At 31.1% G+C, this 13,215-nt stretch overlaps 1 protein-coding gene across 2 annotated transcripts in view; it reads left to right on the top strand.

Moving 5' to 3' along the window:
• RAB11FIP2 (RAB11 family interacting protein 2) overlaps positions 1-13,215 on the top strand; it is a 61,639-nt gene that overhangs the window by 37,758 nt on the left and 10,666 nt on the right. For both annotated transcript variants that reach the window (XM_023495668.2, XM_003755342.4), the window contains one exon: positions 10,128-10,173. In XM_023495668.2, the coding sequence (XP_023351436.1) occupies positions 10,128-10,173 (46 nt within the window). The remainder of the gene's footprint in view (positions 1-10,127; positions 10,174-13,215) is intronic.

The raw sequence follows: 13,215 nt of genomic DNA, 5'->3' as shown, positions 1-13,215 counted from the left end.
AGTTTTTTTTTTTTTTCCCAAAACATACGCATGGAAAATTTTCAACATTCACTCTTGAAAAGTCTTGTGTTCCAAAATGTTTCCTTCCACCCCCTCCCTGAGATGGCAAGTAATACAATATAGGTTAAACATATGCAATTCTTCTATATATTTTTCCATATTTATCATGCTGCACAAGAAAAATACGATCAAAAAGGGGGGAAAATGAGAAAGAAAACAAAATGCAAGCAAACAAGAACAAAAAGATTGAAAATACTATGTTGTGATCTACACTCAGTCCCCACAGTCTGTTCTCTGGGTGTAAATGGCTCTCATCACAAAACCATTGGAAATGGCCTGAATCATCTCATTATTCAAGAGAGCTATGTCCATCAGAATTAATCATTGATATATACCACAACTTATTCAGCCATTCTCCAACTAATGGGCATCCACTCAGTTTTCCAGTTTCTTGCCACTACAAAAAGAGCTGCTATAAACATTTTTGCACATTGGGTCCTTTTCCCTCTTTTATGATCTCTTTGGAATACAGACCCAGTAGAGACACTGGATCAGAGGGTATATAGTTCATAGTCCCTTGGCCATAGTTCCAAATTGCTCTCCAGAATGGTTGGATAAGCTCACAACTCCACCAGCAATGTATTCGTGTTCCAGTTTTCTCCCATTCCCTCCAACATGTGTCTATCTTTAACTTTTTCTGAAATATTAACTAATCTGAGAGGTGTAAAGTGGTAACTCTACAGTTCCCATCATGTTTCTGGACCCCCCCAGATTTCGAGTAATTAGTCTAATTAAGGTTTCTTAACCTTTTTATTATGGCTTGGGTTCTTTTGTCAGTCTTAGTGAAATTTATTTAGAACTCAGAATGTTTGTTTTTAAGGTCATAAATCAAAATAGATAGCATTACAAAGGAAACCGCTGGTATTAGAATATAGATATAAAAAATTAAAACAAAAATTCATAGATTCAGGTTAATCCTTGAACTACATGATTTTTTTAAATAAAGGAACCTATGATTTTGAGGAATATTGTAAAAAGAAAATTACCAACAAAAGAGATGGAGAAGGTAACTATATGGCACAATGAATAGAGAACCTGCCCTAGAGTCAGGAGGATCTGAGTTCAGTCCAGCCTCAAGACATTTGATATTTAGTAGCTGTGTGACCCGAGGCAAGTCACTTAACCCCAGTTGTCTTGATCCGGTCCCTTCCTCCCCCCTCCCCCCCTCCCCCAAAATGGAGGAAGGATCCTCAGAAAGGAAGAAAAGCAGCATTTTTGCAAGTGCCATATTGTGTATAATGATCAAGAAAAATCTGAATAAAGGCTGTTGGTTTCATATATTGGGAGATTATTGGCTGAGGAGGAGAAAGTTTCAATAGATTGAGGGATGAAGATAGATTTTAAAGGACTAATTAAGAATAAAGTAGAAACAAATAAACTTATTTGTTTCTAAGATTAGCAAAAAAAAAAAATTAAATGATAGCTTGAGGGGAGAGCCTGTATGTGACTTATACTTTTAGTTTCTTTTGTTAAGCAGATTTGACATGTTAACTCCTTTTTGGCTTCTTTAGGGAGTAATGACTGAAATTCCTCCCTTTTTCAGAAACTTCATCCTTTGTTATTGAAGTTGAAGCTCATCTTTTCAGGATTTGTTATTTTAAGGTACAACTTGATTTCCTTTATTTTTTTAGAACATAATTTTCCAGGGTTTGTTTCCCTCTTTATTCCCATTTAACAAAAAGTAGCCTTATACTATTTGGGCTGTTTTTTCTTTTATGTGTGAAAGACTTCATGACTATTTGTCATTTACTTTATGGTTGATGTTTCAAAAGTGGACCGTAATGTATAGCAAGTTTAATTTGCAGTTTCTTTCTGCTACTATGATGAGTTTTCTGTCAACAGGTATTTTGCTATATTTCTAAGTAGATACTGGTTTTCTAATGTATGATATTCTAGCCTTTTACTTTGTATTTTTGTATGAGACAACTAATCAAGTTGTCAATTCAACTTATTGAACAAGTTTCTATTTTCAAGTTAGAAAGAATCTGAGGTCCCTAAATACCATGGGACGTGGTCTTGTCTCTTGATTTTTGCTCCGACAAAGAATCATAGAATTTAAAAATTGGATGAATGTAACCCATCTTCTGAAGAAATCCTTGGGTATGTAACATATCCATCAAGTAGCCATTGTTTTAGATAGTCTGATTTTGGTTCTAATTGTCATTTATTTCTCAATTTAATTTTAATTTTCTGATTGCTTCTATAGGTTTTTAAATTGTTCCATTTTATTGTTAGAGTATTTTGTTTGTCATCTGGAGTTTTCACTTTTTAAAAAAAATTCTTTCCACTTTTATCCATCTCCTAATTTTCTGTGCAAAAAACCCCCATTTTAAAAAATATTTTCAGTTTTTTTGTTCTTTTACTCTTTTTACACATTTCTGAAGGAACTGAACTTTATATCTTCAATGATCATCTTATAACCTTACTCCCTTTCTTGTCAGGTTTTTTAAAAAATAAATTAAATTTTTATTTTCAAAACATATGCATGGATAATTTTTACAACATTTACCCTTGCATAATGTTGTGTTCCAAAAACCAAAACCTTTTTGGGCATAGTTCCAAATAGTTCTCTAGAATGGCTAGATCCGTTCACAGTTCCACCAACAATGTATTAGTGTCCCAATTTTTCCACATTTTTCCAACAATTGTCATTATCTTTTCCTATCATTTTAGCCAATCTCAGAGGTGTGCAGTGGTACCTCAGAGTTATCCTAATTTTCATCTTTCTGATCAATAGTGATTTGAGCAACTTTTCATCTGACTAGAAATGGTTTCAATTTCTTCATCAGAAAATTGTCTGTTCATAAACTTTGATCATTTATCAATTGGAGAATGGCTTGAATTCTTATAAATTTGAATCAATTCTCTCTATATTTTATAAGGCTTTTATCAGAACCCTTGAATGTACATTTTTTTTCCCCAGTTCATTGTTTGTAATGTTCTTGGTTAGTTTTCTGGAAGTCTCTGGAGCAACCTTCTTTTCAGTCTAGTAATCACCACAAGAATAGCCAGGAATAAAATCCAAATTCTTTATTGTCTCCTTGCCTGGGTTTGATCAGCTTTCTGGAGAGCCTTTCAGACAGGTCTTGGTCTCAGTGGGGGAAGGGCAGGAGGCCAACCACCAGAGTGGTGTGAGATGAAGTGAATGAATCTGGCTTTGAGTCCCCTGGGCTTATGCTTCAGCCTCCAGCCACTACAAAGGTGGACGATGGAGTGAATGTCTCTCAGTCAGTCCCACCCTGGCTCAGTTTGTCCTAGCTTTATATGCTCTATTTTAATTACATCATAGGTGTGAATCTTGTAGAACTATATTAAGTACATGTACTGAACTAGAGAATTTTTTTTTTTTTTTTTTTTTTTTGGTTTTTATTTAATAGCCTTTTATTTACAGGATATATGTATGCATGGGTAACTTTACAGCATTAACAATTGCCAAACCTCTTGTTCCAATTTTTTACCTCTTACCTCCCCACCCCCTCCCCTAGATGGCAGGATAACCAGTAGATGTTAAATATATTAAAATATAAATTAGATACACAATAAGTATACATGACCAAAATGTTATTTTGCTGTACAAAAAGAATCAGACTCTGAAATATTGTACAATTAGCTTGTGAAGGAAATCAAAAATGCAGGTGTGCATAAATATAGGGATTGGGAATTCAATGTAATGGTTTTTAGTCATCTCCCAGAGTTCTTTTTCTGGGCATAGCTGGTTCAGTTCATTACTGCTCCATTGGAAATGATTTGGTTGATCTCGTTGCTGAGGATGGCCTGGTCCATCAGAACTGGTCATCATATAGTATTGTTGTTGAAGTATATAATGATCTCCTGGTCCTGCTCATTTCACTCAGCATCAGTTCGTGTAAGTCTCTCCAGGCCTTTCTGAAATCATCCTGTTGGTCATTTCTTACAGAACAATACTATTCCATAATATTCATATACCACAATTTATTCAGCCATTCTCTAACTGATGGACATCCATTCAGTTTCCGGTTTTTAGCCACTACAAAAAGGGCTGCCACAAACATTTGTGCACATACAGGTCGCTTTCCCTTCTTTATAATCTCTTTGGGATATAATCCCAGTAGTAACACTGCTGGATCAAAGGGTATGCACAGTTTGATAACTTTTTGAGCATATGAACTAGAGAATTCTTAATCACCATGCTAAACTAGATAACTATTGTCTATCAATTCCACTGAGTTAGCGCCTTGTCAGAATCCTTGTTTTAAGTATAGAGTTCTGGCCCATAACATATCCTGTTTTCTTTTTGATTTAGAATATAGGTGGTCATGACCTCCCTGGCTTCTCAGGGAGGTGAGAACCCCAAAAAGTAGGTGATCACCCTTTTCCTGACTCCTCAAAAAAAAGGGTGAAAACATCAAAAAAGGAGGTGATCACACTCTCCCTGACGTCTCAGGAAGGGACATGAAAACACCAAAGGAAATAGGGAATCAATCTCTCAGTACCCCTGCTCTATAATTTCTACAGAAGAGGCAGATCTTCTTTGGTAGAGGAAGTTCGTCACTTCAGGTTCTTGGTCCTGATGAAATCACAAGTGTAGTTTTAAAAATATTCTGAAAAATATATGATTTAGTATTTCTACTTTGCTTTTTTATAATATTTGGTCATTTTTCAGCACCTTAGTATATAATATATACAAAAGGGATTGTGTGGTGTTAAGAAATATGTATAGTCTTCATTGTTTTCTTTTAGAAGATGTTCTCAATCTTTCAGCCCTGAGTTCTTCTTAATTTGTTCAGTTCTGTACTTTTCTTTTTGTCTATTAAATTTGCCCAGCTTTAAGAAAGGAATCTTAGAGTTGCCCACTATTATTTTTGAATAATTTGAAGATTACCAATCTTTTATTACATACATAACACTTAAGTGTTCTTCTAGAATAAAGTATTTATTAAAATTAAAGATTTTTATCATAATCTGGATCATATACATATGAAGTACAGTATTGTTGCCATTAATAAAGCAATAGCTGAAATTAACAAATAATGTTAAGCTCTTTATTTTAAAAAATATTTTATTTTTCCAATAAATTTGGGTTAGAAAATGTCATTTGTATCCAGAGAGAATTATGAAGACTGAATATAGATATATATTTTTTTGTTTTTTTCTTATTTTTTCCCCTTTTGATCTGATTTTTCTTGCACAACATAACAATGGGGAAACGTGTTTAAAGGAATTGCACATATTTAATCTATATTATACTACTTGTTATCTTGGGGAAGGGAAAGAAAGGGAAGGGGGACAGGGAGAACAGTTTGGAAAACAGTGTCTTACATGTAAAAATAGTTTTATTTCAAAAAATTATATACTATTGAAAATTTAAAGTAAGATAAAATATTTTCCCCCTTTACATGTATAACAGTTTTTAGCATTTACCATTTAAAAAAAAAAAGTTTTTGAATTCCAAATTCTTTCTCTTCCTTCCTCTTCTCCCTAACTCCTTAAAGACAAAGTAATCTGATAAATGTTATACATGTGCAAGCATGTAAAACATTTCATATTTGTCATATACCATAGTTCTAGAGTCTTATCTTAACTCTATTGTAAATAAGCAGACACATTCTATGACATCTGAGTAAAAGATGATAATTTTCTTTTTTGTTGTTGTTTTTGTTTTAATCTTTCTGGTGAGGCAATTGGGCTTAGGGGACTTGCCCCAGAGTCACACAGTTAGTAAGTGTCAAGATTCTGAGGCTAGAGTTGAACTCGAGTCCTTCTTATGTCAGGGCTTGTGCTCTATCTACTGCAGTCATCTAGCTGCTCTAGATTTTGCTCTGAAACTTTTCCTCCCTCCCTTCCCCAAGAGACATTCTTTATAACAAAGAATTTTCTTAAAAGAAAAAGACCTCTCACCCCCTCAAAATAAAATGGTGATAATTTTCTTCTGATTACACATTTTCCGTGCCCAAATAACTGATGGGAAAGAATATAATTTTGATTCAGGGAGACAAGTTTCAGATGAAAAATTTTAATAGATCGCATTAACTAATAGAATTAATTAGGTTTCGCTAATTCGTTAATTGCACCTATTGCTTTATTAATGACAAGAGTATTGCACTTCATATGATTTGATCCAGATTATGATAAAAATTTGTAATTTTAAAAAGTACTTTATTCTAGAAGAGCACTAAGTGTTGTTTTAAACATTTTACTTGTGCTTGATACTAGGGAATTTGTAGAAGCCAATTCAATGCTATTTTACTCTTAAGTATTTTTATTCTATAAAAGAACAACTTGTTCTTTCTTTTAAAAACTTCATTTCCTTTTTAGCTTTGATATAAAGAATCTAAGAAGTCTTGAATGATAACTCTAATGGTTTGGCTATTATAAAACTTATGTTTCACCTGGCCTATTGACATAAAACTATTAAGGACTCATTGTTTGAAAAAAAATTCCTCAGGTTATCTATGCTTTTAGAATTTTAAATGCTACATAATTTTTTCAACAGAAATTATTAAAAATTTCAAGTGCCATAAAGTAAAAATGTCAACATCTTAGCTTGCACAGTGTTTTAATTTAAACTTTTCTTTTTGCAAAAATCCTTCAGCAGTTCAAAATTTTAATTTACAATCCTAAAATTTGATATAGATATTTATATATTTTAGTACCCAGAATTTATTCTATGTACCCTTAAAAACACCGTTCTTTAACCTGTCAGCAACTCAGTTGAGCAGTCAGTTTGTATTATTCAATATCTTGTCTGACATGAGGACAGCAGACTGAAGAGAAAGATATCACAAATTGGTGCCACACTTCGATAAATAAAGACATTTTATTTTTCACCAAGCTAATTCAATCCAGTTCAGTTAACTCATTTTCTCCCCTTAAGGACAGATCAAAAAAGGCAATCTGTGAATGACTGAGTTCATCATGTGTTTGACACATCAGTGTGAGAATAAAAAGCAGGCTATGAGGGAGGGTTCCTGTCTTTACACTTTAGACAATACCCGATAAAAGAGGCCTCTCACTCAGATCTCCTTTCTGTAGTGAGGAGGGCAGAATGCCTCAGATGACTGTTAAAACAGGTATAATGAGAATTAATTCAGATTTGATTGACTAGACACCTTTTTTGTTTCCTGTTGTTACCGTATTGTAATATAATCATCCTAAACTATTTTCTTGTTTTTCAATTGGTTGTTGGCTTTCACACAAGTTACAAAATCCATAGGCTTAGATAGACTGGATTCTAAATTTTCACCATTTTGAATATTTTATAAAGATTTCTGTATTTACATATATACTTTTTATTTTTTTTTTTAAACCAAAGGAGCAGTTAATTTTTTTTTAATTACTACTTTAAGGCCAAATAGATTTTTTTTTTTTAAAAATGAAAGCACATCCAATTTCCATTAAAAATGTTTAGTTCTTTTGAAATTATTAAAACCAAATTTTCCTTGGTCTCTTTGGTTTTTATATCATCTAGATTTTGCCTTGAAACTTTTCCTTCTTCCCATTCTCCAATAGACATCCTTTATAATAACAAAGAATTTTCTTAAAAGAAAAAGAGGAAGACCTCCCCCCAAAAAAAATCAATAATCAATACATCTTAAAAAAAAAAAAAAAAAAAAAAAAAAGAAGATGAAGAAGGGGCAGCTAGGTAGCACAGTGGATAGAGCACCAAACCTGAAGTCAAGAGCACCCGAGTTCAAATCTTGTCTCAGATACTTCACACTTCCTTAGCTGTGTGATTCTGGGCAAGTCACTTAACACCAAGTGCCTCAGCAAAAAAAAAAAAAAAAAAAAAAAAAGCAGCAGCCTGATAATCATATGAAGTGTTGTACATTAGAAAATGGCTTCTCATATATTGTATGAGAAGCTAAGCTTCTTGTTTGTAATTTAACAATGTTCTTTTTCTATTTTGTGGTGTGAGTTCATAGCTCTCCGTAACTTCACTTTAAATCAGTTCATCTAAGTCTTTTGTGCTTCTCTATGTTCATTATAGCCATTGTTTTTTACAACATAAAATATTTCTTTACATTCTTCTCTTAGTGATCACTCACTTTGTTTCTAGTACTTTGATATAAGAAATACTACTTCAATATTTTGGTATATATGGAGTCTTTGTTTTTGAAATTAGCCTCCTTGGAGGCCATATCTAGCAGTATGATCTCCAGGTCAGAGGTTATGGATGTTTTTGCTACTTTGCCTAATTCCAAATTACTTTTTAGAAAGATTATACTAAAATAAAATTCTTCCCACAGTGTATTGGTTTACCTGTCATTTAATGTTTCCTATAGCATAAACTATTTTCATTTTATGATATCTTTGCTACTTTGCTTTGGTATGATGTGAAATCTTAGTTGTTTTGTTACTTTCTGTTATTATTTGTGATTTAGAGCTATGATGAATATATTTTATTGATCATGGTACAAAACTTGTTTCATTATGATACAAAATTTGTTATATTATTTGAGGATATAAAGATAAATAATTGTACATGTAAACACAAACAACCCAATTAATATATGCATGGCTCTCTCTGTATATGCAAATATAATATACAAATATAACATACAGCTGAATATTAATAGTGAATTAGCTCATTGTATCAGAGAGCCAGACTTAGTTTAAGATTTTAATTTTTTTTTAACCTCAAAGGGTGATTTCTTAATGTTTCTTATTCTCAAACTCACATCTTTCACCTTTTTCAAAAAAATCTGATCTATACCAGTATCACACTGCTGCTTTTGAGTCTAAGGCTATAGTCAGAGATTTAAAAAGGCCACAAGTAGTAGTATTTTATATCTGCTTCTCATGACTCCTCCTTTGAGTATCTGGTTTTCAGTTCACTACTTCTGCTTTCTTAAAAGATGTAATGCCACACAATTCTCTACCTTCCATTACTCAATTGCATTTTATAGGCATTAGATATAATTTTTTTTATTTAATTCTTGTGTTAAATGTTTAACCCTAATATCTGTATATTCTTGTTGTTCCTCTTGAATTTCAAGCTTCTAGATGGAAGAGCCTATGAATTATTTGCTTAAACATTAACTTGATACAACCTGGTCTAGTAATAAAGCAATTCCAAACTCATGGTGGTGTTGTATTGCATTTGTAATGATTCCTAGCCTGGACCTGATGGAGTTCCCTTAATATCTCTGGGAGTTTGTTTATGAGCAAAAAAATACCATCATTTTAATATTGAGGCTAGTAATAACAAATAATTTTAGGAATAGTTATCACTTTATTTAGAAGTTATCAAACCTGCATAGCCATGTAAATTTATGGAATGTGCTATATATATTGAGGTGCTTTTAAGAACAGTAATATAGTTTTATAAGTTTATGAGATTTAGTCTTTGATGTCCACATCCTTTATGTAGATCTCCTAAAAGTTAAAAAATAAAATTAATTGTTCTTATAGGAATCCATTTGTAATATACCCATGATTCATTCTAATTCAGTAATAGTAGTATGTATTAAAAATATAAGAAATTTTGCCTATTTGCTGTATTTTGTAGAGGGTACAATAGTTTTAAATAATCAATGAAAAACTAGTCGGTATCTACACATTCAATTATGTATATCTTCTAAATAAATTTTGTTCACCATTCATTTCTTAAAAGTTTATGTCAAACAATTAGTGCATTCAGAAGGAATCTTAATTTTTTTCTTTTATTTTTTAGTGTGAATATTTAAATTTTAAGACCACCGTTAAAAATACTTATTCCAGGATGTGGCCCACACAATTAGTATTAAGTTTTAGCGGTATAGTGATATATAAAAGGTTAATTTTGATGAATTCTATGATTTAGAGGATTTTTGCCTCATTATTCTTTGAAGTCCCAAATTTGCTTATGATAAAATAATAATATTAATAATACTTAATAATACTTATTAATTTCTGTGGTGTACATAAATACACAGTGCTTCCTTGCACATTTTAAACTTTGTGAATACTATCAGTTTTCCTTCTGTTAGTAATTATGTAAGATGTTATCACAGAAATTACTTTGGTGTTCGTTTTAAAGAGTGGAATTTTGCATTCAGTGTAAGCTATACTTTCTATTTGACATATATGTATATTTTTTTCTTATTCAGTTTTCATATGAAATCGACAAACAGTGAAGAGCTCAGGAAAATACTGGTGAGTTAACATTGCAAACAACTGAAATTTTCCTTTTATTAATAGAGTTAAATTACTAACATTTCTATAAAATAAATGTCCTTTGAATTCTTTATAACATGATGTGGGATCCATACCAGCTATAAAATTTTTAGTAAATAGTGTAATTATAGTTGAGAGTTTTGAATATTATTTGTTTTTCATTTCTTTTGATAATAGTTTAAGGATAGTGTTAAGGTGAATTAGTATGTGTTAAAGAATACAGAAATGACAATTGCAAGAATGTTTTTGTTTCCTGAAACATGCATAACTTTGAAGCAAAGACAATGTTTGAATAACCGAGTATCATAAAGTATTAATTAATCTGGTTTCTGTCAAGCCAAGACTATATCTTTTTAAAAATATACTTATTTTTTGTTCTGATGGCAAAGATTTTAAGTGTCCTAACTATCCTGTTTCCCTTTGAAGACTTTTAAAGTCAGATACATCCAGTGCCAGAATAAATGATTTTCCTAATATTACATATTAACATTTCCTCAATTTATTTCTTCTTTTTAGTCTCTTGAAATTCATTGTTAGGTCACTGTTTAAAATTTGGTTTTATTTACAGCACATATTAAAACAAGTGATGAGTTGCTTTAGGAAAATAAGAGCAAATGTAGTCATGGTCTTGGTGTGAAAGATATCCCCAAATAACTGAAACTGGGGCTCTAATCCAAGAGGCTTGAAGTTAGTTTTTGCTTAATGCATATGATATAGATGAATAGTAATAATAAGATTTTTTTTAAGTGTTAAATCACAATTTATATGATATGATATGCTTATGAAATGATGGATTTATTAGGACTTATTTTATAGATATTCAAAATCTTTTAATTTTTAAACTACAAAGTATTATAGAACAGTATGATTGTACCATTTTTGTAAATAGGTTATAAATTTTGATGTTTTGTAAAAACCTACTTAAATTTCTATGTATGACAGACTGATAGGAAATGTCAGAGTATATGAATTCAGGCTTTGATCAGATAGTAAACTGAATTTTATCAGCCAGTTACTTAATCTCAAACAAAATAAAACATCAAAAAATTGACTTAACATGGTAGCTATTGTCTCTAAAGTAACCTTAATTACAATTTCTATGTGCTTGTAAATGTTTTTCTCCAAATCATGTAATTCATTACTGTAAAAGCATCCTTAGAATTCTTTAAAGAAATAAAACATGAAAATTGTTTGATTTAAAGGATTTAAAGGTGATAAAAGAATTCCTTGATGTGTGATTATTTTTCTTCGGAATACTAACTATCCTCAATAACAGTTAAAGGATTACTAGGTGTTGTTATTAATGCAAGATATAATTAAAAGGACAAAAAGCCTCCTCATATTGGTTGTTGTTTTTTGAGGAAAAAGTATTTGAAAAATTTTTTATGAAGATTATAAAATGTTTGAAGTAATTTACATTAAGTTCTCCAATAATAGCAATCCACCAGGTTATTTTTTTCCCTCTGGACATAGTGTTTTGTAATTAAGTTTGTATGTCTTATATTCTGGTGCCAACACCTGTCTCTGAAAGCACAGTGTTTAAACAGGAGCAGTAGCCAGTTGAAAGGGCAGTGTGAGCTCTTTAAGGCCTAATTAAGAACTGAAAGGGAGATCAAGGGAGTAGGACAAAAGATGTGAAAGTAGCTGAGATGATATTCCCAGAGCAAAGTTCCTCATTAGAACAATAATGAGATGATCAGAGAATGCCAAGCCTTCATCTTATCTCTCTCTCTCCTCTAGTTGCCTTGGATGTCAGTTAGTACCCCACCAATATTTGGTTACCAGGACAACCTTTCTTTAAATCTTTAGCTATTTTGAGTCTTGATAATTTTCTTTTGTTTAAATTTAAGTATTGAAAAAGATACACATTTCTTAGTTAAAAATGTAGAAATTTGCACATAAAGGAAAATATAGATTATCTAGGAAACCAATATTATATGAATGTGTATATTAATATAAAAATTCAGAGTTGATAACATTCATAATAATTCCATTATTCTTTCACCCCATCCTCAGATACTTAAAATATTCTTATTTTCTCCATGTGGAAATTTTATTGATGGGAAAATGGTTTGCATTGATTTTCAGCATAAGAAAACATCTTAAAAATAAGTGTCATATGGCATCAACTAGGAAACAATGTAGAACAATTAGAAATCTCATTTAATGCTTGTTTTAGAGTTTTGTCAGATTATATTTTCCTCCAATGTCAGCTCTTTTCCAAATAAAGTACATAAATTATTTTTAGGTAATTAGAATTGTATATTTGGATTCCAATTTAGCTCTAGAATACTGTTAACATTGTTTTGTTTGTAAATAAATATATTTATGACCCAATGGATTCCTGCATTTATATTTTCTTCATAAGCTAATATTTTTGCATCTTTATAAAAAAAGATTGTTTTCACAGGTTAAGTATAAGAAAGGCAATATAAAAATCTTTTTTAAAAATAAGAGTTGCATAATTTTCTAATCTGGAATAAAATCTGTAACTGTGGTCCAACTATGTTTTTAATTATTCATGTGTTCCTAAGATGTTTATTTACTACAAAACTTCATGCAAAATTTCTGGGACAAAATACTCACATAGACACAAGAAAGCTCCAGGAAATATATTAAAAAATGTATCTTATAGAAGTGTTAACTGTCTTTTTTGGGTATTCCCTTAAGTCTGTTTATACCTTAGTATGTATTGGTTCTAAAGACCTATCACAGAGTTACAGAATAATCATATATATGGGGAAATTATATGTCTATATGCTGTTTTTGTCATGGTTAATTTAAACTTACGATTATTCAGACAGTCTTGAAAACTATTATTGTTTATTTCTGTTTTTCAATGTCCTGCAAAAAGTGTTAATTAAAGGTAAAAGTGTTAGTTAAAGCTTTTCTGTATAGTAGCTTATGATATCAGTATTTTGGGAATTACTGCAAAGGAATTTCAACAATACATTACAAATATAGAAAACTGAGTATAGACAATGCATTATTTTGATTATTATAAGGAAAATATTGATGAAT

Source organism: Sarcophilus harrisii, chromosome 2 (assembly GCF_902635505.1).
Source record: "Sarcophilus harrisii chromosome 2, mSarHar1.11, whole genome shotgun sequence".
NCBI lineage: Eukaryota > Metazoa > Chordata > Mammalia > Dasyuromorphia > Dasyuridae > Sarcophilus > Sarcophilus harrisii.
The sequence above is the reverse complement of the archived record's forward strand: the minus strand, read 5'-3'. Positions and strand labels throughout refer to the sequence as shown.